A 23,764-nucleotide genomic window follows, 5' to 3' on the forward strand; every position below is an offset into this window, starting at 1 on the left:
CACCTTTCTGTCTGTACCAGGTGACGTTCTGCCTTTCTGTGCTCGGGGCAGGCGTATACCCTCAGGAACCAAGGGGGGGGGGGGTCGTCACACGGAGGACACATCTAAATGTGCTCACGCATTCTGTATCACGGCTACACTTCTCAGGCTTTATAACCAGGACATTTTAGTTTCTAGGTGTTTTTTTTTGTTCCGTTAGCAAGGACTTTATTTGGGTTATTTTATACATTTCCAACAGATCTCTACCCGAAAAAGTGAACCCGAATCGTTAACAGGTAAAGGAATCTTTCAATTGTGGTATAAAAGCAGCACTATGGCTGGGAAACTGAGCAGTGGCGCACAGCCTATCAGCTGCGGCCCCTTCATTAAGTGGCCACTGCGTGAGACCCCCCACGTGGCTCCGAAACGATTAACTCTGCTGGGTTCTCTGCTTCTGAATGGGACCCTTGTAGCATTAAGCTTATGCTAAACGGCAGAAACCAACTTGCACTACAGCAGCAGCAGCAGCAGGCGCCCGTCTCCCTCCGCGTCCCCCTCCCCAGCAGCAGGCGCCCGTCTCCCTCCGCGTCCCCCTCCCCAGCAGCAGGCGCCCGTCTCCCTCCGCGTCCCCCTCCCCAGCAGCAGGCGCCCGTCTCCCCCTCCCCAGCAGCAGGCGCCCGCCTCCCTCCGCGTCCCCCTCCCCAGCAGCAGGCGCCCGTCTCCCCCTCCCCAGCAGCAGGCGCCCGCCTCCCTCCCCAGCAGCAGAACTCGTCTCGCACTCTGCTCAGACAGCCTGAATAACGTAGATGCCCCATTTATGGATATGCCCAGATTCGGGCATCAACATCATCCAGGTTAACTGATCAGAGGTGGAGAGACGGCTCCTGCTGGGGGAGACAGACGGCTCCTACTGGGGGAGACAGACGGCTCCTGCTGGGGGAGACAGACGGCTCCTGCTGGGGGAGACAGACGGCTCCTGCTGGGGGAGACAGACGGCTCCTGCTGGGGGGGAGACAGACGGCTCCTGCTGGGGGAGACAGACGGCTCCTGCTGGGGGAGACAGACGGCTCCTACTGGGGGGGAGACAGACGTCTGCTGTAGTGTAAGGTAGTTTCTGCAGTTTCGGACAGAAGAAACTAGTTCTGTCAGGTTGTCCTTTGATGACCCCCAATGGTCTTCAGTCATTTTATAGCCTAAAAGACACTTTTAATAGGGCGCGGAAAGATATAAAAATTAAATAAAAGAGAAAGGTTCACGGCCTTTGTGGAGGCCCCCATGGGACATAAAGCCAGTCCCGTATTCTGCAGCCTCACACTGCCAATACCAGAGGCCCTTCCTCAATATTACGGGGAGGCTGTTTTAAGATCTTCATAGGCCCCCCCGCGCCACGTCGTGCTGGACGCGCATGCGCAATGCCATGGCGTGAACTAGTGCATATTGTGATTTACCCGTTGGTTACACACATGCAGTACAGACCTATTCTTAGAAGACTGCTGGACACTACCTAATACATTCAATTTAAGTGTTCACAACTACACAGGTTATTGATAACCCGTGTATAAATGTGCAACGTGTAGTGTGTTATTAATTAAGTATTGTTACATTGTAACCAACATATAAAAATCGAATATTCACTGATAACTGCCCTACACAAAAAGTACTAAACTTACCCATTCGTTTCATCTAGCATATTTTTGTATTTTAAGCAAACGTTACTGCTCTATATAGTTTGAGTTTAATTTTAAGATACTATCTATGTCCAGTGGTTTCCAATATAAGGGCATTAATGGACACATCCTTCAGGTCTCGGAGATGCATTTATTAATCGCACGCATGTATGCGCAGAAGCAATCCGCAGCTGAAACACTAGCGCACAAAGAGAAGGCGCTGGTTACAGGTTCTCCAACTGGAAACATTGCTTTTAGACGACATCTTTCCATTTCTGGAACAAAGTTCGAAAGGGCGAACTATCAAAACTCAAACAAATGGTCTTCGGCCGCCCTGTGAAGCCCCTTTCCTGTGCTGGAGAAGACGACAGCCCCATGTATTTGAATAGAGGTGATCTCGTTCCCAGCTGCGTGTTGAGAAGGGTTCGGGGGGGACGGCCCAATGACGGCAACAAGCCCAGAGGGGGTCATTTCTCTCCAGCTCCCGCTAGCCCGTGGTCCCTGAAGCCGTCAGCGTGTAATGTTTCTCCGGCAGGTTCCGCAGCTGCTCAGCGGCCTGCGGGGGGAGACGGGACAATGTGAAGACGCAGCTCACCTGCACACAGGGCTCATCCGCAGCCGGATCTGGGCTTACAAGTAACAAAGAGCAGCAGAGATTCCCTTACTGCAGGGATCAGATGTCTGGCAATGGTTTGTTTTGCCCCGATACCCCACACAGTGCTCTACCTCCTGCCCCCGCACCTCCCCCTTAACCCCCCCCAAAGGGCTCTACTTCCATCTAACACAGAGAGACATCCCCTGCACTCACTTGCTCTGCAGTCAGGTCCCTCTGGGGCTGCGCCAGCAGCTCATATCCCACCATGAACTTGCGCACGGTGGCAGAGCGCAGGAGAGGGGGCAGGTAGTGGGCATGCAGCTGCCAGTGGCTGTAGTCCTCCGTGAGATGAGATCCTGTGGGAGCCCCTGAAAGAGAACGAGAGCTGATCTCCCAGCTCAGAGCAGAGGGGGGGGGGGGGGCGGTGGCAGCAAGGGCCTCAGAGCAGAGGGAGGGGGGGCGGCAGCAAGGCCCTCAGAGCAGAGGGGGGGGACGGCAGCACGGGCCTCAGAGCAGGGGGGGGGGGCGGCAGCACGGGCCTCAGAGCAGAGGGGGGCGGCGGCAGCAAGGGCCTCAGAGCAGAGGGGGGGACGGCAGCACGGGCCTCAGAGCAGAGGGGGGGACGGCAGCACGGGCCTCAGAGCAGAGGGGGGGACGGCAGCACGGGCCTCAGAGCAGAGGGGGGGACGGCAGCACGGGCCTCAGAGCAGAGGGGGAAAATCTGTGATTACTGGATGATTGGCGTTTATATAACTAAATGCACAGCTGAGTGCGACATGAGCACAGGGCCATGTCTACTAACTATGCCACAAGACACCTTCCGGCACTGTAACCCTGTGCTACAGTCAATGCCCAAAGTGTCACGGCAAAATAAGGTGGAGAGCATCACTGTGTTTAATCTATTGAAAAAGGGAGAATTTTAAGACAATCTCCCCCTCCGTTTACGTAAAGCATCCACCAGACCTACGTAACCCCTCTTAACACGGTCACGGGGAAGGTGTGGCGGTCCTCCAGAGCTGAACCGCACCATTATCAGCTCGGAGAACCCCTCGAATCCCAAGACATTTACCAGTGAAGTCACCGGTATTACTTCTGGAGTTTTTATTTAAAGGGGATTTAAATGGCAGCCAAATGTCACAGTTCCCTCCTGGCATGGGATTTGACCGCCATTTTATTTCCCCATGGACGGAAATTGAAACGCAGCAGCCAGGTTTTCGGCCCAGTACCCATAAGCCTCCCTGATTTGTAGACAGACGTCAAACTCCAGGGACCCAAAACAGCTTTGCGCTCGGTCTGCAAAAGGTCTCAGCTGCGCGGTGCAATGAGACCGTATCTGGTACGAGACGCCCCGCCAAACGTTGCATGCAACACGCCGAGACCTCTCCCCAGGGACCCCTCCCCAGGGACCCCTCCTTACCGTGCCAGCCCATGGTGTACGGGAAGGAAATATGAAAGAGGTTGTCGTATTTTATGAGAAGCTTCTTCATGATTGACGCCAAATCTGGAGAAGAGGGAGGAAGACATCAGCTCTGTGACCACAATGATCGTCGCCTTCTCATCGAGATAGTTACGCATGCGTCTTAATTTGTATACCGTCATCCGTGTACTCGGCGCTTCTCGCCACATTACAGGAAGACGCGCGTCATACACAAGTAGACATTAGGAAGGAGTCCCTGCCCCGCAGAGCTTACAATCTAAGTCCAAGCAATGAATGCAATGTTTTAGAAGAATGTATGAATAACAGAGTATGGGGGGGGGACACGTATAAATATGTAACAAAACGTGCTGAAAATGCAGAATAGTGACCGACACAATCCTGCCCCTTTACATTAATGGTATAAAAGAAGTGTTCCCAATATCATAGAAATAGCAGATCAATGGGCTATGTTGTGATAAAACGTAAGCAAGTACTTTACACACACACCAACAAAAAAAAAAAAAAAAAAAGAAGTAGTTGATGCATCGAGCAGCCGCCCAGAAAAGCAATTCAAAAGTAGTAGGGGTAGAAACAAGGAAGCGCTTTAATTTGAAGGAATCCAGAATAAAAGCTTTTAATGCTTCATGTTGATTAGGGGTTCTATATACAGATATAGCAGACGCCACGGTCTCTGCAGGGATAGGTTGCGAGGGGCTGCGCGAACACAACTATTAAATGCTATAGAAATATAACCCCACTGCTGCCAGATGGGGGCGCTACAACGAGCAAAGGTGTCAAATAAAAATTATAGGTCGGGACATACAAAAGAACTATTCCTCCCAAGGGCGGTACAAAGGACACAGGGTCGTCCCTTCCTTTAGGTTGGAGGAAAGGAGATTACCAGCAAAGGAAAAGGTTCTTTACAGTAAGGGCAGTTTCATTACCCACGGAGACTGTGATGGCAGATACAATACATTTGTTCAAGTAAAGGTTGGACATCTTTTTAGATAGGAAAGGTATACAGGGATATACCAAATAAGTAAACACGGGAAGGATGTTGATCCAGGGAGTAATCCGATTGCCAATTCTTGGAGTCAAGAAGGAATTTATTTTTTCCCTCATGAGATTTCATTGGAAGATAGGATAGTGGGGTAAGTACAAATATAGGATAGTGGGGTAAGTACAAATATAGGATACTGGGGTAAGTACAAATATAGGATAGTGGGGTAAGTACAAATATAGGATAGTGGGGTAAGTACAAATATAGGATAGTGGGGTAAGTACAAATATAGGATAGTGGGGTAAGTACAAATATAGGATACTGGGGTAAGTACAAATATAGGATAAGTATCTGTAGACTAAATTTAGCATAGGTTGAACTTGGACGCATGTCTTTTTTCCAATCTCATCTACTATGGGACTATTCTCCACTCCAGCATCTGAAAAAAATATCTGCCCCCAGGGAGGGAGGTGGGGACGGAGGGGAGTGTGAGAAGGGCAGGTACACCTACCGTCCCTCTCCGAACTGCTGAGGTCCTGCAACCGGATCACATGGCGGCGAGGCAGGAGGAGGGTCTGATACGGCCAAGATGCCCAATAGGGGACAACCACCAGCCAGTGTTCGCTGTCCAGCACCACGCGCTCCTGCAGAGACAAGACGCGGCCGCTTCACCCATCAGGTCCCCCAGCAGCTGGAGACATCCACCCGCTCAGTAATGAGTGGGGGGGGGAGGGGGGATCTCTAGAACAGGCCCGCTGGTACTGAAGGGGTTAACCGCAAGAACACAGCAGTGACGGGAATAACGCAGCAAAGGGGACAGAGTTAGAAAGCGCGCCAAGAAATAATTTTATTTATTTTTTTAGAAGAGCAGCCATATTTTGTGATCCCTGTAAAATTCAAAGGAGATAGATTTCGGGGACGGAGCAGACGCCGGCAGAATAAAAATCACACAGGGTTACAGAGGCGCGTCGGCCTCTACACCGCCGTAACGTACCTTGCGCTCTGCCTCCAGCCTTGCGTACGCCACTAGCATTGGCTCCTCGTGCTCCCACAGGTACTCTCTCTGCTTTCTGTCTGCAGTCTGCACCATGGAGGGGAGATAATTACTGGCCCAGATCTGCAGGGGAAACAGACATGTGAGGAGAAGCGCCTCCCGTCTCCATGCTCCCCACGTGTGTGTATAAGAAGGGGGTTTATGCAAAGAGTGGTCCTCCCTCTCCGATATGCTAACACTGCTATATTTCTAATGGAGGACAGATGGGCGTTGTTTCAGGAATTAACAGATTTAGGATTTCTTGTACAGTACCCCTGCTTTTTTTTTTTTTTTAAAGGAACTTTGGGGGGGTGAGGTGCCTAGTCACTAGTCTCCCAGCTGCAGAACTAGTGCCAAAAAACAGCCCTGGCTTTACCAAAGGGATATTCTCCGGTTGTGCTCTAAAAATTAAAAAAAAAAGGGAGTCTTGCCCCGCTGATCTAGAACCTCATACCCCTCTAACATTTCAACGTTTCGGGAGAAGGGCACAGTTAAAGAACATTTGTATTTTTTGCATTATTCTTGGATTTGACCATTTGGCTGCTGAACAGCATCATATGATCCCCCCGCAGTCTGCACGGATACCCTTCCTCCCCCCCCCCCTAAAACGGACTCCCCAGTCTGCATCCACACAGTGCTACGCAAGCGTATTATGCGCAAGTGCAGTTTGCCTTAAAATTTTAGATTTTAATCCCGATTCTTATATATGTGATCTCCTAGGACCAGGCGAGTTCAAATCAAGTGAAGAAAAAGAAATCAATTAGGAGGCACAAGTCATTCATTAATAATTACTGCATTAGAATTCCCTGTATTGTATAGTCTAATTTGTAAAGCACCGAGAACCCTGAGCGCTATATAAATAAAGATATACAGTACATACAATATTTTGGGTGCTTGGCCTGCGCAATTAAACATGACTGCAGTTAGCCAAGTGTCCAGCAGGTGGCATAGGGTCACACAAATAATGCTTACCTGGCAGTGAGGGTGAGGGTTGGAGCACCCCATCATCTCCCCCTTGTTCTCAAATATCTAAAGTGGAGACGGGAATAAGTCAGGAACCTCTCCTAGCCCAGAGGTTACACGTACAACGTATTGGCCCATAAGCCAATAGAAAGGCTTGCACAGCAACGCAGGGCGTCCCAAAAATCAATCATCCAATAATTAGCTCGCAGAGATTAATTGGCAGCAGTATAACCCACCCATTCACACGTCTCAGCCAGGTCTGCCACTGCCCTTCCCCCTTATCTGTTAGCATGCAGTGCTTCCACTGCAGCCAGCGATTCTGGGTAATGCAAAAATGAGCAGTGACACCTTTTATTTAATGTCCATTTTAACATTGACCCCTAGAAGCATATACCTGCTGCATTCCACAGCGTTTTTTTAGCACAGTTTGGGGTAAAGAAGTGCAGAGCCAGTAACCCTGCTCACAGACAGCTTTTGGCCTTTTGAGTCTCAGCGAGGATAGTTATACTGGGATTTGCAAAGTGAAGTCAGATTATGTCCCAAACACACATTATGCAAGTAAGGCCAGGTCCCCGCTGGCTACTGCAGCACCCACTGTGGCGGACGCTGCAGGGACAAGATCCGCCGCACAATGGGGCCGGGCCCGCTGCGAGGGGGGGGGGCGCCGCGCTGCGAGGGGGGGCCGGGCCGCTGCGAGGGGGGGCGTCGCGCTGTGAGGGGGGGGGCGCCGCGCTGCGCCGAGAAACTGCTGCTCAAGAGAATCGAGAGCAGGAGTTGCGATGGAGCGCTAGGCCACACCCCCCAGCAGTTCAGCAAATGAGAGCGAACTTGCCGGGTGACATCACGGCCGCGCCCCCGTCACACACCCCCCTCCCTCCGCAGCCCGGGGGACTCTGCTGCACCTGCCGCCAGCCTTGCGGGCGCGCGTGCCACGGGCCGCAGCTTTAGGGTGGATAACAAAAGGGACAAAACCCTGGTATTTCTATATAAAACTGAACAGTATGGAGCTTGTACTTGGACTGTAAGCTCTGCGGGGCACAGGCACTTTTATGTATGAAGGCCCCGTGTATTACTGCTGTAAAGCGCCATGTACATGGCTGGCACTATACAAATACAGATAAATACACCAATTCCCAATCGGGTGTACGGGGCACGGAAAGGATTCTGCGTGGGAAGAAACTGGAACTCGTGGAAAGGGAGAAGGTAATATGTGCGGTGTAATAAACAGTTACTTTTGGGACACCCTGTATATTAGAGCAGGGGGGTGCTCAACTCCAGTCCTAAAGCCCCCCCCCCCTCCAACAGGTCAGGTTTTCAGGATATGCTAGCTTCAGCACAGGTTGCTCAATTAGTCCCTGCGTCAGCACAGGTGGCTCAGTCTTTGACAGCCTCTGATTGAACAACCTATGCTGAAGCAGGGATATCCTGAAAATTTGACCTGTTGGGGGAGGGGGGGCCGGGGTTGAGCCCCCCTGTTTTAATGGATGTGTGTATTGGATGGAAATATTAGGTGTACGGTACAAATGGGAGGGTAGTATAATATTTACAGATAAAGGTTTCAGGTAAAAATGGAAAAGAATGCAAGAAGCGAAAGTCACTGCAAACGTGTGTGTGTGTGTGTGTGTGTGTGTGTGTGTGTGTGTGTGTGTGTGTGTGTGTGTGTGTGTGTGTGTGTGTGGCCTAATTATACATCATGTTATTAGATAAAATGCCTCAGATGTGACAGAGCAAAAGGAGAAGAGTTATGGTCCCGGGCTAATAATAATAATAATAAGTGTGTCACAGGAAGAAACATGGGGTCAGCTCACCTGAACCCAGGGATAAGTGGCCCCCAAATCAGTCATAATCTCCGCCCACTTGTCAACCACGCCTCGGATATCCGCCGGGGACATCAGAGGGAGAGTCAAATCCGACCACGGGTGGAAACACATCACCTTGCTGAAACACACCGCGAGAGGATATGGTGAGCAGTGGCACCGGTGACATCGGGACTCCCACCTCGCAATCAAAACACACCGCGGGAGGATGTGGTGAGCAGTGGCACCGGTGACATCGGGACTCCCACCTCGCAATCAAAACACACCGCGGGAGGATGTGGTGAGCAGTGGCACCGGTGAGATCAGGACCCCCACCTCGCAATCAAAACACACCGCGGGAGGATGTGGTGAGCAGTGGCACCAGTGAGATCAGGACCCCCACCTCGCAATCAAAACACACCGCGGGAGGATGTGGTGAGCAGTGGCACCGGTGAGATCGGGACCCCCACCTCGCAATCAAAACACACCGCGGGAGGATGTGGTGAGCAGTGGCACCGGTGAGACCAGGACCCCCACCTCGCAATCAAAACACACCGCGGGAGGATGTGGTGAGCAGTGGCACCAGTGAGATCAGGACCCCCACCTCGCAATCAAAACACACCGCGGGAGGATATGGTGAGCAGTGGCACCGGTGACATCGGGACCCCCACCTCGCAATCAAAACACACCGCGGGAGGATGTGGTGAGCAGTGGCACCGGTGACATCGGGACCCCCACCTCGCAATCAAAACACACCGCGAGAGGATATGGTGAGCAGTGGCACCGGTGACATCGGGACCCCCACCTCGCAATCAAAACACACCGCGGGAGGATGTGGTGAGCAGTGGCACCGGTGACATCGGGACCCCCACCTCGCAATCAAAACACACCGCGGGAGGATGTGGTGAGCAGTGGCACCGGTGACATCGGGACCCCCACCTCGCAATCAAAACACACCGCGGGAGGATGTGGTGAGCAGTGGCACCGGTGAGATCAGGACCCCCACCTCGCAATCAAAACACTCCCGGGACGTTACTAGGGGTCCGTGACCGCTGAAGACTTCCAGCACTGTACTTACAAGGGCATTAAATTAACGGGGCCCCTCCGGGAAGCATCTACACCAATAAACAGGCAAACCCGTCTCACTCCCCTCATCTGTATTGGCTCTAACAGGGACCAGGTGGCTGGGTGCCTGGCAGTCCCAGCATGCAGTGCTCCCGAGGACAAGAACACGTGGAATTGGCACAATCCTGTGTTTAAGGGAAACAGCCGCAGCATTAAGCCCTTCACCGCATACTGCCGGCTCCCTGTTATTGTACAAGGGCCATTAACCCCGTCCGCAGGATTCCCAGTATGTCTTATTAGAACACTCCTCACTGGGATAGGTTTGCCGCTCTATACCCCACCTTCAGTCCCATTCACGGAGGCGGGCTGCATCCAAGCCAAACGGCGGCCATTTTTAAATGTCCAGGAAGTGACAGCGGGAACGAAACCGGTGACCATGAGGCCTCCTGAGCTTAAATAAGAGCTGGTTCTCTCCAGGAGGAACCCCTGGCTCAGTCTGTTAGGCGGTGTTACCGCTTTAAGGCGATGTCATAAGGACGATGACGGCATTGTTATGTCATACTTTGTGGCACTGACCCTTTAACCCCTTCACTGCCAGAGAGGCCAGTGTAGAAGCAAAGGGAAGTCGTGGCAACAGCCGGTGTAATGAAAATTGTGGCAACTCACATGCTGTACAACACCCAGAGGATTTAAACCGGATTATAATGCTCTGATTGGGGAATCAGTCACCAACATGAAAGAACGCGAGCCACGCGGGCATTCGGTTACCCCGATCCCCTTGGGACTGCACCTTTACACCAAGTAATATATTTTCTTCATTACACCGACAGTGAACACAGCGCTGTATATTCATCCTGTCTAGGCCCCACCTAAAAGCTAGCACCACCAAAACAGAAGCTATTGAGGACACAGGCAACGTAATGTAATGCCCGGCAAATTGGGGCAGTGAGTCGGTCATCTCATATATACAGAAAGCCTATAGCCCACATACGCAGATAAGTAGGAGGATGTTTGAGGAGTTGGCTTTAGGATGGATTGTTTAGGAACCGACCCATATGTATGGTCCTTACTGATGTGCCCACCCTCAGTACCTGAGAGATGCCTACTTTACAGAACCCAAATTACTGAATGTACACACTGTGGACGTCCTCGTCTAGGATATCCTTATACAGTGACAACTCTGTGCTGTGTTATTAGGGAGCCATATATGTGACCCCAGAATTGTCACCGTCCAAATTTAAATGAGGCAGGCGAGGGTTTAAATGTGTGTGTGTAGAAATCGGGGCCGCAGAGCTTGTTGGGAGCCCAAGCAGTTCCTTCATTTGCTTCTGCCCTAGGACCACCTTTGCCTGAGGCACATGGAGATACAGTGACTTGTCCAAGGTCACAAGTACAGATGACCAACTGGGACGCAAACCAGGCTCACCCACTTCAAAAAGGCCGGGACATGACCATGAAACCATTTCTTCTCGTAGACCTGTTTATTCGGAATTGGAAGGTGGTTGGAGAAAGCAGAAGAGAAGATGCCGATTGACTATTAGACTTGGTATACAATAATATAGATCTCAGAAGACTTACCAAACCCCTCTGGCTGATTTTGATAGGAGCAATGGATGGTCGCTGAGTGCTAAGAGGGAGAGAGAATGGAGGAAGATAGAGGACCCGTGGGATATCAATTCCAATAGTCAATTAGGACTGCAAAGGTTACACAAATGATGGTCTTATCTATCGGATTTGTAGCCAAGTGGCACAAACGTTGCAGACATTTGGGCCCCAGGAGCATAGTTTTTTACAGCAGTATTGCTACCCCGACATCAGCCCATATTTACTAAACAAAGCAATTCCATAAAACCTTCCAGCGCTGGAGGACACCTTGCAGAAGATGCAGGTGGATGGGTGCAAGGCATCTTGTGGAATTGCACCGCTAAGTAATTAAGCCAGAATACCATCATTACATCTTGATTCAGCCCAAACCGTGTACATCCTGGTTCTCCTTATTCCAGCATGTCTATGGAGAGGGGTAGTGAAGAGAGCTGGGCCACCATCTCAGGAGGACACGGAGCTAGTCAGGAGGACCACCATCTCAGGAGGACACGGAGCAGTACTGCGTCGGATTATACACCCCAGGCCTTGGACAGGAACCCTCCTCCGCTTGCTGTTCATGCAAATCTGGAGGCTCTGGGGAACGATCAGGTGCTCGAGCTGCAGAAGGTCACAAGCAGCTCCCAGCGGTCATGGGCGAGCAGGACCTAGTCCTACTCTACAGGTGACACTTGGGAATGGACCGGCACTGGAGTCACAGCCCTGGTCTCACAGACTATTCAGACATGGTCTTCACTTTTCAGCCCAAGCAATTACACAAACGCGTACGGAGGTGGAACTAGGTACATTTTCAACTGGGGCAAGTTCCATTAACTACACCCCCGCCCCTTCAATTTATAGGGCCCCCTCTATATGCCACTACTGTTCTCTTCAGCCACTCCTGCACCGCACCAGCAGTTACTGCCCCCTGACCTGATCTTGACCCCTCCCAGCCCCCACCCCAAGTTCTGTCTTTGCATGTGTGAATTGAGCCAATATATTTGATTTGCCCCCAAACCCCTTTTCCTGAGGCCCAGGGAAGCAGGCGGACACCACATTGGGTGAGGGGCCCCTGTGTCACTGTCCCGGGCAGCAGGTTCTCTGGCCGTCCCCTTACCAGGTTTCGGAGAGTCAGGCTGCAGGGCAGGGAAGTCATTGTCAAAAACGAAGACCCCAAAGTACAGGGGATTAACCTTTACAGGAAGAAGAAAGAAGAATGAATGTACTTAACGCAGCCATATTACACCCCCCTTATGTATATACCGTATGTAACGCCGGTGACAATGTCCAACTCCACGTTCTTACCCAAGCCGGCAATCGTTTGGTGCTCCTGTTATAAAATCCGACAAGATCCTGATTGTGTGACTAACATAATGGCTGCTTGTGTCAGTGTAACTCAGCAGCTACCATGTAGCCTGATACTCATTACCAAGGTAACATTATCTATTGTTACAGTTTGCAGCTCAAACTGCTAGGAACATTGGCAACAAATGATCAAACACAGGGAAGTGTTACAAAGCTCTTGCACCGCTGGGGAGGTGCTAAACCTGCTGTATAAATCAAAGGAAGCTCAGTGTATTAAATCTCATTAATAATGGCATTAAGAGTTGAACAACTTTGCTGCTTTAAGGCCAACTTCATTGTGTTTCCACCTCCGAGTCTAACCGTGGCATACTGCAGGAGTTAGGTTACCATCAGATAAGAGGTTGGCCCCTTTCTACTAAAAACCATGGCTATGGGACGAACCTCAGTAACCAATAAAATGCATTATTCTCCAAAAGCTCAGAAACCCCCTTATTTTGCCCAAACAGGTGTCTCGTTCGCTTATTGCTAAATGTTTTATTTAAAAACCGATACCACCTCACACTCTCACCGAAATGACTGCAACCTGGTAAACGTGCACCTTTGGGTGGTATGGACAGGTGTATGCCAGGGGTGGCCAACTCCAGGGTATCCCTGCTTCAGCACAGGGGGCTCAATCAGTGGCTCGATTGAGCCCCTGTGCTGAAGCAGGGATATCCTGAAATCCTGACCTGTTGGGGGCCCTTGAGGTCTGGAGCCGGCCCAACCCTGGTGTAGCCCGACCAACCCGCTCCAGGACATCTGTGATAATACCCCAGGGGCGTCAGGCATGCCAAATATGCACCTCACCGGGGCGCCCTGCACCTCACCGGGGCGCCCTGCACCTCACCGGGGCGCCCTGCACCTCACCGGGGCGCCCTGCACCTCACCGCACGGGGGCGCCCTGCACCTCACCGCACGGGGGCGCCCTGCACCTCACCGCACGGGGGCGCCCTGCACCTCACCGCACGGGGGCGCCCTGCACCTCACCGCACGGGGGCGCCCTGCACCTCACCGCACGGGGGCGCCCTGCACCTCACCGCACGGGGGCGCCCTGCACCTCACCGCACGGGGGCGCCCTGCACCTCACCGCACCTCACCGCACGGGGCGCACACAGACACACAGTACTGCTATATACTGCTGACAAAGCCTGGGCCACTCAGCTTATGTGGGTGCAAGGCTTCTCATTACACCAAACCTCCCAAGAGTGACACGTCTGCAGTGCGTATTCCCGTAACATCACAGCTGTAACAATCACTGCAGGAGGTACATGGCCGGTGCTATACCACACACGGACAACCAAACCAGGACCGGATCTCTCACTGGTGGCCTGGAGAGAGCTGATGCGCTGGCATTTCTTTGGGGCAGAAGTTAAGCGAATCTGTGACCACATTTGCAGCCAATCAAATCGCTCTATTCTTGAACATTCCACGCATGGGGCATGCCTAGAGAAGCAGGTTTGCAGAATGAAGTATTCTGATTGGTTAATGGGTCTGACCCCTTGAAAAGCCAAAAGGAAATCATGTTTAACCCCTTCACTTGCAGAAAGGTGGGCAAAGAGCGGGTTAAGATGATCAGTGTAGGCGGGGCCAGCGTGATGGGGGTTCCATCAGTGCAGCCGCACCGAGACCCGCACTTACAGGAGGCGCCGTGCGCTGACCCACAACATTTAAACCGATCGCCGGGGCAGAGCGTGCAGCCTCGAACCGTCTCTCCAGCTGCATCTTCTGATAACGACGATGCATCGCCATGACCGCGCTACGTCACGGAGGTAAGTAGGAGACGCTGGAGAGAAGGAAAGAAGCCCCCTGCTCTCCCTAGGAGAGTTAGAAGCCCCCCGCTCTCCCTAGGAGAGTTAGAAGCCCCCCGCTCTCCCTAGGAGAGTTAGAAGCCTCCCGCTCTCCCTAGGAGAGTTAGAAGCCCCCCGCTCTCCCTAGGAGAGTTAGAAGCCCCCCGCTCTCCCTAGGAGAGTTAGAAGCCCCCCGCTCTCCCTAGGAGAGTTAGAAGCCCCCCGCTCTCCCTAGGAGAGTTAGAAGCCCCCCGCTCTCCCTAGGAGAGTTAGAAGCCCCCCGCTCTCCCTAGGAGAGTTAGAAGCCCCCCGCTCTCCCTAGGAGAGTTAGAAGCCCCCCGCTCTCCCTAGGAGAGTTAGAAGCCCCCCGCTCTCCCTAGGAGAGTTAGAAGCCTCCCGCTCTCCCTAGGAGAGTTAGAAGCCCCCTGCTCTCCCTAGGAGAGTTAGAAGCCCCCCGCTCTCCCTAGGAGAGTTAGAAGCCCCCTGCTCTCCCTAGGAGAGTTAGAAGCCCCCTGCTCTCCCTAGGAGAGTTAGAAGCCCCCCGCTCTCCCTAGGAGTTAGAAGCCCCCTGCTCTCCCTAGGAGAGTTAGAAGCCCTGAACGGAGGAGACTGGAAGCCTAAAAAAAATTAATCTGAGAAATATTTTCAACAATTATGTTTGTTTAAAAAAATTTTAACAAAAAAGTGTTTTTTTTTTGTTTTTTACACACCATTGTCTAATCTTCATGATCACACTTCTTATTGGTCCAGGAGTCTACAGGTAAATGGACAATCACAGTTTCTCTTTTGACCTTAAAATCTGATAAGAATTTATTTCAAAAAGGCACAGTTCTATTAAAACAAAAAAGTAAATTCAATTTTAAAGGTGGATTGTACATTTAAGAAATTAAAACTGCTGTTTATTTGCGCGCTTCGTGTGGCGTACGCTTTCATCTCACCATCCGCAATCTTAACTGCGCTACTTTGAATTCTCGCTATTTAAGTTGGTGGATTGTGGGAAATAAGCGGTTGGCCGCAGTTGACACATCTGCTCACAAGCACATTGCTCCGTTTATATCCGACCTGTTTGTACGGCCGCATTTCCCCCTCGGAGGAGACGCCCGGGACCGTTCCCTTGCTTATTACCTCTCCATTGGCTCTCGTAGCCCCTGGGCAGAGCGGGTTGCTCTCGTCAAACCGGATGATGTCGTCCTCAGGAGCCTTCTCCAGCTGACCCTTCCAGGGTCGGCGCATGCGATGGGCGGACACCAGCACCCATTCATCTTGCAGCGGGTTGTACCGAAGGTGCTGATGTTCTGAAGGGCAAGAGAAGGTCGTGAAGACCAAGCAAAGAAGAACAGCCAACCTGACGGTAACTCCTGCGGACGTGAACCGGCACGTTTCAAAGCAGCAGACCGGCAAACTATATAGCAAAGTAACGGACTCACAGTCAAGGAAAAGTGGGATTTGTTAACCCATCATGCAAACGAATCCCGACGTCTCCGTCCCCAGGGGGACCAAAACATCAGAATGTCTGCATGATGGGTTAACAAATGCCACTTTTTCCTCCCTCTGTCATGCTGGTATTCTGATCACCTTGTGATCAGACGGATCAATAAATATGAAAGTACCCGGCGTTGCTAGGAAATCCTAAGAAACGCAATCCCTCCATCACTTTTCCTTAAATACTTTTATTTGGTTACAATATCTTACGTGTACAAAGGCATAGCGAAGAGAGAAACTATTTTACCAGCGAGAGAGTGAGAGAATAATAATAAATATTTTTTTTCAAATCAACGGTTTCCTCCACCCGTGCCCCGTCTATTCTTGCCCCTATAATACACTTCTCTTCCCCCCACTAACAGGCCAAGCAGACGAAGTGGGAAGAGGAGGTCACTATTACTGTGGAAGGGGAGGGTATGTCCGCTTCAGCACAGTAGGACAGAGAAAAGGGAGCAGCTAAAGGGTAGAGCTTTAAGCAATGTTGTAACACTAATAAATTATGGATAATCCAGTTGTAGAAGTTTAGATGCCAACTTGTATGGGAATGCTACAAGAACTGTCGCAGATGAGGGGTTCCGAGCATCACCCAATAAATAGTACGACATGGCAACGTCCAAGCAGCGCGCTGTACAAGTGACATCTGGTGGTTCTGCGCAGTTACAGGAGAAAATTCATTATACATTGGATGAACTCTGATTTAAATTGGGGGTCCCTTAAAAATAACTGGCTTAGTTTATACCATTCCACCGCCTCTGGTGTGTGCCAGCAGGATACAGTCACCAGAGCGCTTATTCTAGTCCTGGCTCCAGATTACAAGTGACAAAGTCAGATACCCACCTACCGTCTCTAATGTATCACTACTTACCACTTAGAGTGTAAGCTCTTTGGGACAGGGGCTCCTTTTCCTAATGTTACTGTTATGCCTGAAGCGCGTATTCCCATTATGTGTTACATTATTATGTCCCGTGTGTTACTGCTGTGTACATGGATGGCGCTATATAAAAAATATTACATACATATTCCTAAATCCATATGCCCAATCCCAATAACATTCACATGTAATCCCAGAACTAGCAGCACCTGTTCCTGTCAGCATTAAAATGAAGACACAAAATGATACTGAGCCTGCCCTGTTTCTGGATTAAAGTGGCAATTTCACAGGTAAAAATGTTTTTTTTTTTTTAAATACAGGGCTTTATACCTGAGCCAGATAATCAAAACCCAAGTGATAATCCTATTTTAGTTTATAGATAAAAGGACAGGACTGGGTGTGATAACACCTGTATTACCAGGACACCCACTAAGACTGAGATACTTCAATAGTCCTTGATCATGTGAAAGAGTATGAGAGAGAGAAGGTGTGAGAGAGAGAAAGTGTGTGAGAGAGAGTGAGTGTGAGAGAGAGTGAGTGTGAGAGAGAGTGAGTGTGAGAGAGAGTGAGTGTGAGAGAGAAGTGTGAGAGAGAGTGGGAGTGTGAGAGAGAGTGAGTGTGAGAGAGAGTGGGAGTGTGAGAGAGAGTGAGTGTGAGAGAGAGTGAGTGTGAGAGAGAGAAGGTGTGAGTGTGAGAGAGAGAAGGTGTGAGAGAAGGTGTGAGAGAGAGTGAGTGTGAGAGAGAGTGAGTGTGAGAGAGAGAAGGTGTGAGTGTGAGAGAGAGAAGGTGTGAGAGTGAGTGTGAGAGAGAGTGAGTGTGAGAGACCCGTGTCCTAGAACCGCTAATAAGAGGAAGCCCAGTGCCCCGGCCCGGGAGGTACCGCTTGGGTGGAAGGCGGGAGGCTCCATGTCTGCGATCAGACGCTGCCGATGCTCCTCAGAACGTTGATGTGCAAAACTATAACTCCGCTATATATTCCCACTCCCTGCGTGCCAAGCCTCGCTCTGAAACCCATTGTAACTATAGAAAAAGTGTGTTTTACAACGAGGCTTGGAACGCAGCCTTAATCATATGTCAATCTGTCACATGGGGATTAAAGGAGAAGTGTTGCAAGTAGTAATAACACCATAGTAACAGTGTCCTGTGTGGGTAGTGGGGAGATTACAGTCAGTGTCCTGTGCGGGTAGTGGGGAGATTACTGTCAGTGTCCTGTGCAGGTAGTGGGGAGATTACTGTCAGTGTCCTGTGCGGGTAGTGGGGAGATTACTGTCAGTGTCCTGTGCAGGTAGTGGGGAGATTACAGTCAGTGTCCTGTGCAGGTAGTGGGGAGATTACTGTCAGTGTCCTGTGCAGGTAGTGGGGAGATTACTGTCAGTGTCCTGTGCGGGTAGTGGGGAGATTACTGTCAGTGTCCTGTGCGGGTAGTGGGGAGATTACTGTCAGTGTCCTGTGCAGGTAGTGGGGAGATTACTGTCAGTGTCCTGTGCAGGTAGTGGGGAGATTACAGTCAGTGTCCTGTGCAGGTAGTGGGGAGATTACAGTCAGTGTCCTGTGCAGGTAGTGGGGAGATTACTGTCAGTGCCCTGTGCAGGTAGTGGGGAGATTACAGTCAGTGTCCTGTGCAGGTAGTGGGGAGATTACTGTCAGTGCCCTGTGCAGGTAGTGGGGAGATTACAGTCAGTGTCCTGTGCAGGTAGTGGGGAGATTACAGTCAGTGTCCTGTGCAGGTAGTGGGGAGATTACAGTCAGTGTCCTGTGCGGGTAGTGGGGAGATTACTGTCAGTGTCCTGTGCAGGTAGTGGGGAGATTACTGTCAGTGTCCTGTGCAGGTAGTGGGGAGATTACTGTAAGTGTCCTGTGCGGGTAGTGGGGAGATTACTGTCAGTGTCCTGTGCGGGTAGTGGGGAGATTACTGTCAGTGTCCTGTGCAGGTAGTGGGGAGATTACTGTCAGTGTCCTGTGCGGGTAGTGGGGAGATTACTGTCAGTGTCCTGTGCAGGTAGTGGGGAGATTACTGTCAGTGTCCTGTGCAGGTAGTGGGGAGATTACTGTCAGTGTCCTGTGCAGGTAGTGGGGAGATTACTGTCAGTGTCCTGTGCGGGTAGTGGGGAGATTACTGTCAGTGTCCTGTGCAGGTAGTGGGGAGATTACAGTCAGTGTCCTGTGCGGGTAGTGGGGAGATTACTGTAAGTGTCCTGTGCAGGTAGTGGGGAGATTACTGTCAGTGTCCTGTGCAGGTAGTGGGGAGATTACTGTCAGTGTCCTGTGCAGGTAGTGGGGAGATTACTGTCAGTGTCCTGTGCAGGTAGTGGCGAGATTACTGTCAGTGTCCTGTGCGGGTAGTGGGGAGATTACTGGCAGTGTCCTGTGCGGGTAGTGGGGAGATTACTGTGTGTCCTGTGCAGGTAGTGGGGAGATTTCTGGCAGTGTCCTGTGCAGGTAGTGGGGAGATTACTGTCAGTGTCCTGTGCGGGTAGTGGGGAGATTACTGTCAGTGTCCTGTGCGGGTAGTGGGGAGATTACTGTCAGTGTCCTGTGCAGGTAGTGGGGAGATTACTGTCAGTGTCCTGTGCAGGTAGTGGGGAGATTACTGTCAGTGTCCTGTGCAGGTAGTGGCGAGATTACTGTCAGTGTCCTGTGCGGGTAGTGGGGAGATTACTGTGTGTCCTGTGCAGGTAGTGGGGAGATTACTGTCAGTGTCCTGTGCAGGTAGTGGGGAGATTACTGGCAGTGTCCTGTGCAGGTAGTGGGGAGATTACTGTCAGTGTCCTGTGCAGGTAGTGGGGAGATTACTGTCAGTGTCCTGTGTGGGTAGTGGGGAGATTACTGTCAGTGTCCTGTGCAGGTAGTGGGGAGATTACTGTCAGTGTCCTGTGTGGGTAGTGGGGAGATTACTGTCAGTGTCCTGTGTGGGTAGTGGGGAGATTACTGTCAGTGTCCTGTGCGGGTAGTGGGGAGATTACTGTCAGTGTCCTGTGCAGGTAGTGGGGAGATTACAGTCAGTGTCCTGTGCGGGTAGTGGGGAGATTACTGTAAGTGTCCTGTGCAGGTAGTGGGGAGATTACTGTGTGTCCTGTGCAGGTAGTGGGGAGATTTCTGGCAGTGTCCTGTGCAGGTAGTGGGGAGATTACTGTCAGTGTCCTGTGCGGGTAGTGGGGAGATTACTGTCAGTGTCCTGTGCAGGTAGTGGGGAGATTACTGTCAGTGTCCTGTGCAGGTAGTGGGGAGATTACTGTCAGTGTCCTGTGCAGGTAGTGGGGAGATTACTGTCAGTGTCCTGTGCAGGTAGTGGGGAGATTACAGTCAGTGTCCTGTGCGGGTAGTGGGGAGATTACTGTAAGTGTCCTGTGCAGGTAGTGGGGAGATTACTGTGTGTCCTGTGCAGGTAGTGGGGAGATTTCTGGCAGTGTCCTGTGCAGGTAGTGGGGAGATTACTGTCAGTGTCCTGTGTGGGTAGTGGGGAGATTACTGTCAGTGTCCTGTGCAGGTAGTGGCGAGATTACTGTCAGTGTCCTGTGCAGGTAGTGGGGAGATTACTGGCAGTGTCCTGTGCGGGTAGTGGGGAGATTACTGTGTGTCCTGTGCAGGTAGTGGGGAGATTACTGTCAGTGTCCTGTGCAGGTAGTGGGGAGATTACTGTCAGTGTCCTGTGCAGGTAGTGGGGAGATTACTGGTAGTGGGGAGATTACTGTCAGTGTCCTGTGCAGGTAGTGGGGAGATTACTGGTAGTGGGGAGATTACTGTCAGTGTCCTGTGCAGGTAGTGGGGAGATTACTGTCAGTGTCCTGTGCAGGTAGTGGGGAGATTACTGTCAGTGTCCTGTGCAGGTAGTGGGGAGATTACTGTCAGTGCCCTGTGCAGGTAGTGGGGAGATTACTGTCAGTGTCCTGTGCGGGTAGTGGGGAGATTACTGTCAGTGTCCTGTGCAGGTAGTGGGGAGATTACTGTGTGTCCTGTGCAGGTAGTGGGGAGATTTCTGGCAGTGTCCTGTGCAGGTAGTGGGGAGATTACTGTCAGTGTCCTGTGCAGGTAGTGGGGAGATTACTGTCAGTGTCCTGTGCGGGTAGTGGGGAGATTACTGTCAGTGCCCTGTGCGGGTAGTGGGGAGATTACTGTCAGTGTCCTGTGCAGGTAGTGGGGAGATTACTGTCAGTGTCCTGTGCAGGTAGTGGGGAGATTACTGTCAGTGTCCTGTGCAGGTAGTGGGGAGATTACTGTGTGTCCTGTGCAGGTAGTGGGGAGATTACTGTCAGTGCCCTGTGCGGGTAGTGGGGAGATTACTGGCAGTGTCCTGTGCAGGTAGTGGGGAGATTACAGTCAGTGCCCTGTGCGGGTAGTGGGGAGATTACTGTCAGTGCCCTGTGCGGGTAGTGGGGAGATTACTGTCAGTGTCCTGTGCAGGTAGTGGGGAGATTACTGTCAGTGTCCTGTGCAGGTAGTGGGGAGATTACTGTGTGTCCTGTGCAGGTAGTGGGGAGATTTCTGGCAGTGTCCTGTGCAGGTAGTGGGGAGATTACTGTCAGTGTCCTGTGCAGGTAGTGGGGAGATTACTGTCAGTGTCCTGTGCAGGTAGTGGGGAGATTACTGTCAGTGTCCTGTGCAGGTAGTGGGGAGATTACTGTGTGTCCTGTGCAGGTAGTGGGGAGATTACTGTCAGTGTCCTGTGCAGGTAGTGGGGAGATTACTGTCAGTGCCCTGTGCGGGTAGTGGGGAGATTACTGTCAGTGTCCTGTGCAGGTAGTGGGGAGATTACTGTCAGTGTCCTGTGCAGGTAGTGGGGAGATTACTGTCAGTGTCCTGTGCAGGTAGTGGGGAGATTACTGTCAGTGTCCTGTGCAGGTAGTGGGGAGATTACAGTCAGTGTCCTGTGCAGGTAGTGGGGAGATTACTGTCAGTGTCCTGTGCAGGTAGTGGGGAGATTACTGTCAGTGTCCTGTGCAGGTAGTGGGGAGATTACAGTCAGTGTCCTGTGCAGGTAGTGGGGAGATTACTGTAAGTGTCCTGTGCAGGTAGTGGGGAGATTACTCTAAGTGTCCTGTGCAGGTAGTGGGGAGATTACTGTCAGTGTCCTGTGCGGGTAGTGGGGAGATTACTGTCTGTGTCCTGTGCGGGTAGTGGGGAGATTACTGTCAGTGTCCTGTGCGGGTAGTGGGGGGATTACTGTCAGTGTCCTGTGCGGGTAGTGGGGAGATTACTGTCAGTGTCCTGTGCGGGTAGTGGGGAGATTACTGTCAGTGTCCTGTGCTGGTAGTGGGGAGATTACTGTCAGTGTCCTGTGTGGGTAGTGGGGAGATTACTGTCAGTGTCCTGTGCGGGTAGTGGGGAGATTACTGTCAGTGTCCTGTGCGGGTAGTGGGGAGATTACTGTCAGTGCCCTGTGCAGGTAGTGGGGAGATTACTGTCAGTGTCCTGTGCGGGTAGTGGGGAGATTACTGTCAGTGTCCTGTGCAGGTAGTGGGGAGATTACTGTCAGTGCCCTGTGCAGGTAGTGGGGAGATTACTGTCAGTGTCCTGTGCAGGTAGTGGGGAGATTACTGTCAGTGTCCTGTGCGGGTAGTGGGGAGATTACTGTCAGTGTCCTGTGCGGGTAGTGGGGAGATTACTGTCAGTGCCCTGTGCAGGTAGTGGGGAGATTACTGTCAGTGTCCTGTGCAGGTAGTGGGAGATGTAGTGTTTGCTGTGTAGTCTCTGGTGGGCAATGTGACAGTTACCAGTGTGATATAGAGACTACACTGCTGTAATAAGAACTTCCCCCACACATATACCAGCAGGAAAGCAAAGGCCATCTGAAATCCACAGAAATAACCTGACCACTTGGCTGCCAGGGACACAGAAATAACATGTCCTCCGCCAGCCAGTGCTGCACTGCAGAATTTTATAACGATGCTAATTAAAAAACTGTGCTCTGGAAATAAACAAATATTGGTACTCTGTAGGTGTGCAGGAAGTATTTTGTGGGTGGGGGTGCTGTACATACAAATTCAGTTACATACATACGTTACCATAATGTCCAAATGTATTAAAGAACGAGGGGACTGCAGCACCCCTAGTTTCTGCCCCCATGTCTGTACCCCATTGTCCCAATGCACATTGACCTCTGGGGAGAGCTAGGAGATGACAAGATACTTATTTACTTTGGCCAGAAAAGCTGAACCCTTCACCAGACATGTACAGTACGTGCAATGTACACTGTGCATGTGTCAATAGGAAAAGAAACGAAGATCGATGTTAGAAGAAGCAAACTCTCCTGTCTTTCCCACGGGCGTTACCGTGTCATGATCTTTTACATGTTCTTCATATGTGGATAACCCTGTTACATAATAAGTATATGGCCAATGATCTACATTTTGGTTCTGCATGTTCTTTATTTTGCGAATAAGATCAGTTGCAATGAGAAAATGTGTGCTAAAGTTCACTTATTATCTAGTCAAGAGATTAGGAGAACTTTGTACACTGTTACTCGCATACTGGGGACAACTGCTCAAAGCTAAAGATCAGGGTGACACCAATGCATACACGTAATGGGTTGATATTGTAGAGGGAGAAAGGGGGTGGCCCGGTATTAAAGGGGTTGCACCCCAATGGCCATCCCCTGACCTCACCAGAGAGACAAGGGGTTAACTGGACTGCGGTCCAGGGATGAGGTTTGCACCTTGTTGTACCTTGAAAATGTATGTTCCCCTGTTCCCATGTTTCATTATAAGCATGTATTTTAATGTTTTAAAGTGCATTTCTGTATCTCCAGTTCTCGAGGTCGCAGAGAGTTCATATTTGGCCAATATGTGGAGTCACTGTAGGCATTAAAAACTGGTAAAGGTCAACCCACTGAGCCCACCAGAATGGAACTTATTAATATGTGTAGATATTAAAGTGTATATGTATTTTATTTTGGATCTGTTCTGAAAATGCAGACGCCATTTGCTAGGCTAATAAGTCATGAAGGGCAGACGGCTGAGTAGCCTAAGCACGGTGATCAAAAAGTAACTGCCTTGATTGTTACCCAATGTCTAGGGATTAAGTACTAGTCAATCAGCAAACTCTGCCAGTCCAATTGTTACCTGAGGGCATGGGTTAGTCTGTGTCTCCACATTAGAGAGTGGATATAGATAATTGTTCACCAATAGGCTGTGTTCAATGTTAAGAATAGGGTTGCACAGGTATATAAACTGTGTCAACCCTACAGT

The 23,764-nt window shown here is 51.0% G+C and overlaps 1 protein-coding gene across 2 annotated transcripts; it reads right to left on the bottom strand.

Annotated features, from left to right (window-relative positions):
- Nucleotides 1-1,777: 1,777 nt before the first annotated feature.
- GALT (galactose-1-phosphate uridylyltransferase) lies at nucleotides 1,778-23,751 on the bottom strand. Of its 2 annotated transcripts, none has more exons than XM_075582206.1 (11): nucleotides 23,639-23,751; nucleotides 15,353-15,522; nucleotides 12,214-12,289; nucleotides 11,094-11,142; nucleotides 8,463-8,592; nucleotides 6,664-6,720; nucleotides 5,653-5,775; nucleotides 5,170-5,302; nucleotides 3,659-3,742; nucleotides 2,455-2,609; nucleotides 1,778-2,202 (listed from the first exon to the last, which is right to left on the bottom strand). In XM_075582206.1, the coding sequence occupies exons 1-11, from the start codon at nucleotides 23,646-23,648 to the stop codon at nucleotides 2,134-2,136; spliced, it is 1,056 nt and encodes a 351-aa protein (XP_075438321.1). In that variant the 5' UTR covers nucleotides 23,649-23,751; the 3' UTR covers nucleotides 1,778-2,133. The 2 variants fall into 2 exon arrangements, with proteins under 2 accessions (XP_075438321.1, XP_075438270.1); XM_075582155.1 differs by lacking the exon at nucleotides 23,639-23,751 and adding an exon at nucleotides 17,461-17,604.
- Nucleotides 23,752-23,764: the final 13 nt, after the last annotated feature.

Source organism: Ascaphus truei, chromosome 1, assembly GCF_040206685.1.
Source record: "Ascaphus truei isolate aAscTru1 chromosome 1, aAscTru1.hap1, whole genome shotgun sequence".
Lineage (NCBI taxonomy): Eukaryota > Metazoa > Chordata > Amphibia > Anura > Ascaphidae > Ascaphus > Ascaphus truei.

What these genes read in the sequence shown, in the direction of transcription:
- GALT (XM_075582155.1), bottom strand. Translation starts at nt 17,488, where the DNA reads ATGGAGCCTCCCGCCTTCCACCCAAGCG. An exon ending in TCCCGCCTTCCACCCAAGCG is followed by an intron (nt 15,523 to 17,460) that starts GTACCTCCCGGG and finishes CTTGCCCTTCAG; the next exon opens with AACATCAGCACCTTCGGTAC. An exon ending in CCACTTATCCCTGGGTTCAG is followed by an intron (nt 6,721 to 8,462) that starts GTGAGCTGACCC and finishes TCTCCACTTTAG; the next exon opens with ATATTTGAGAACAAGGGGGA.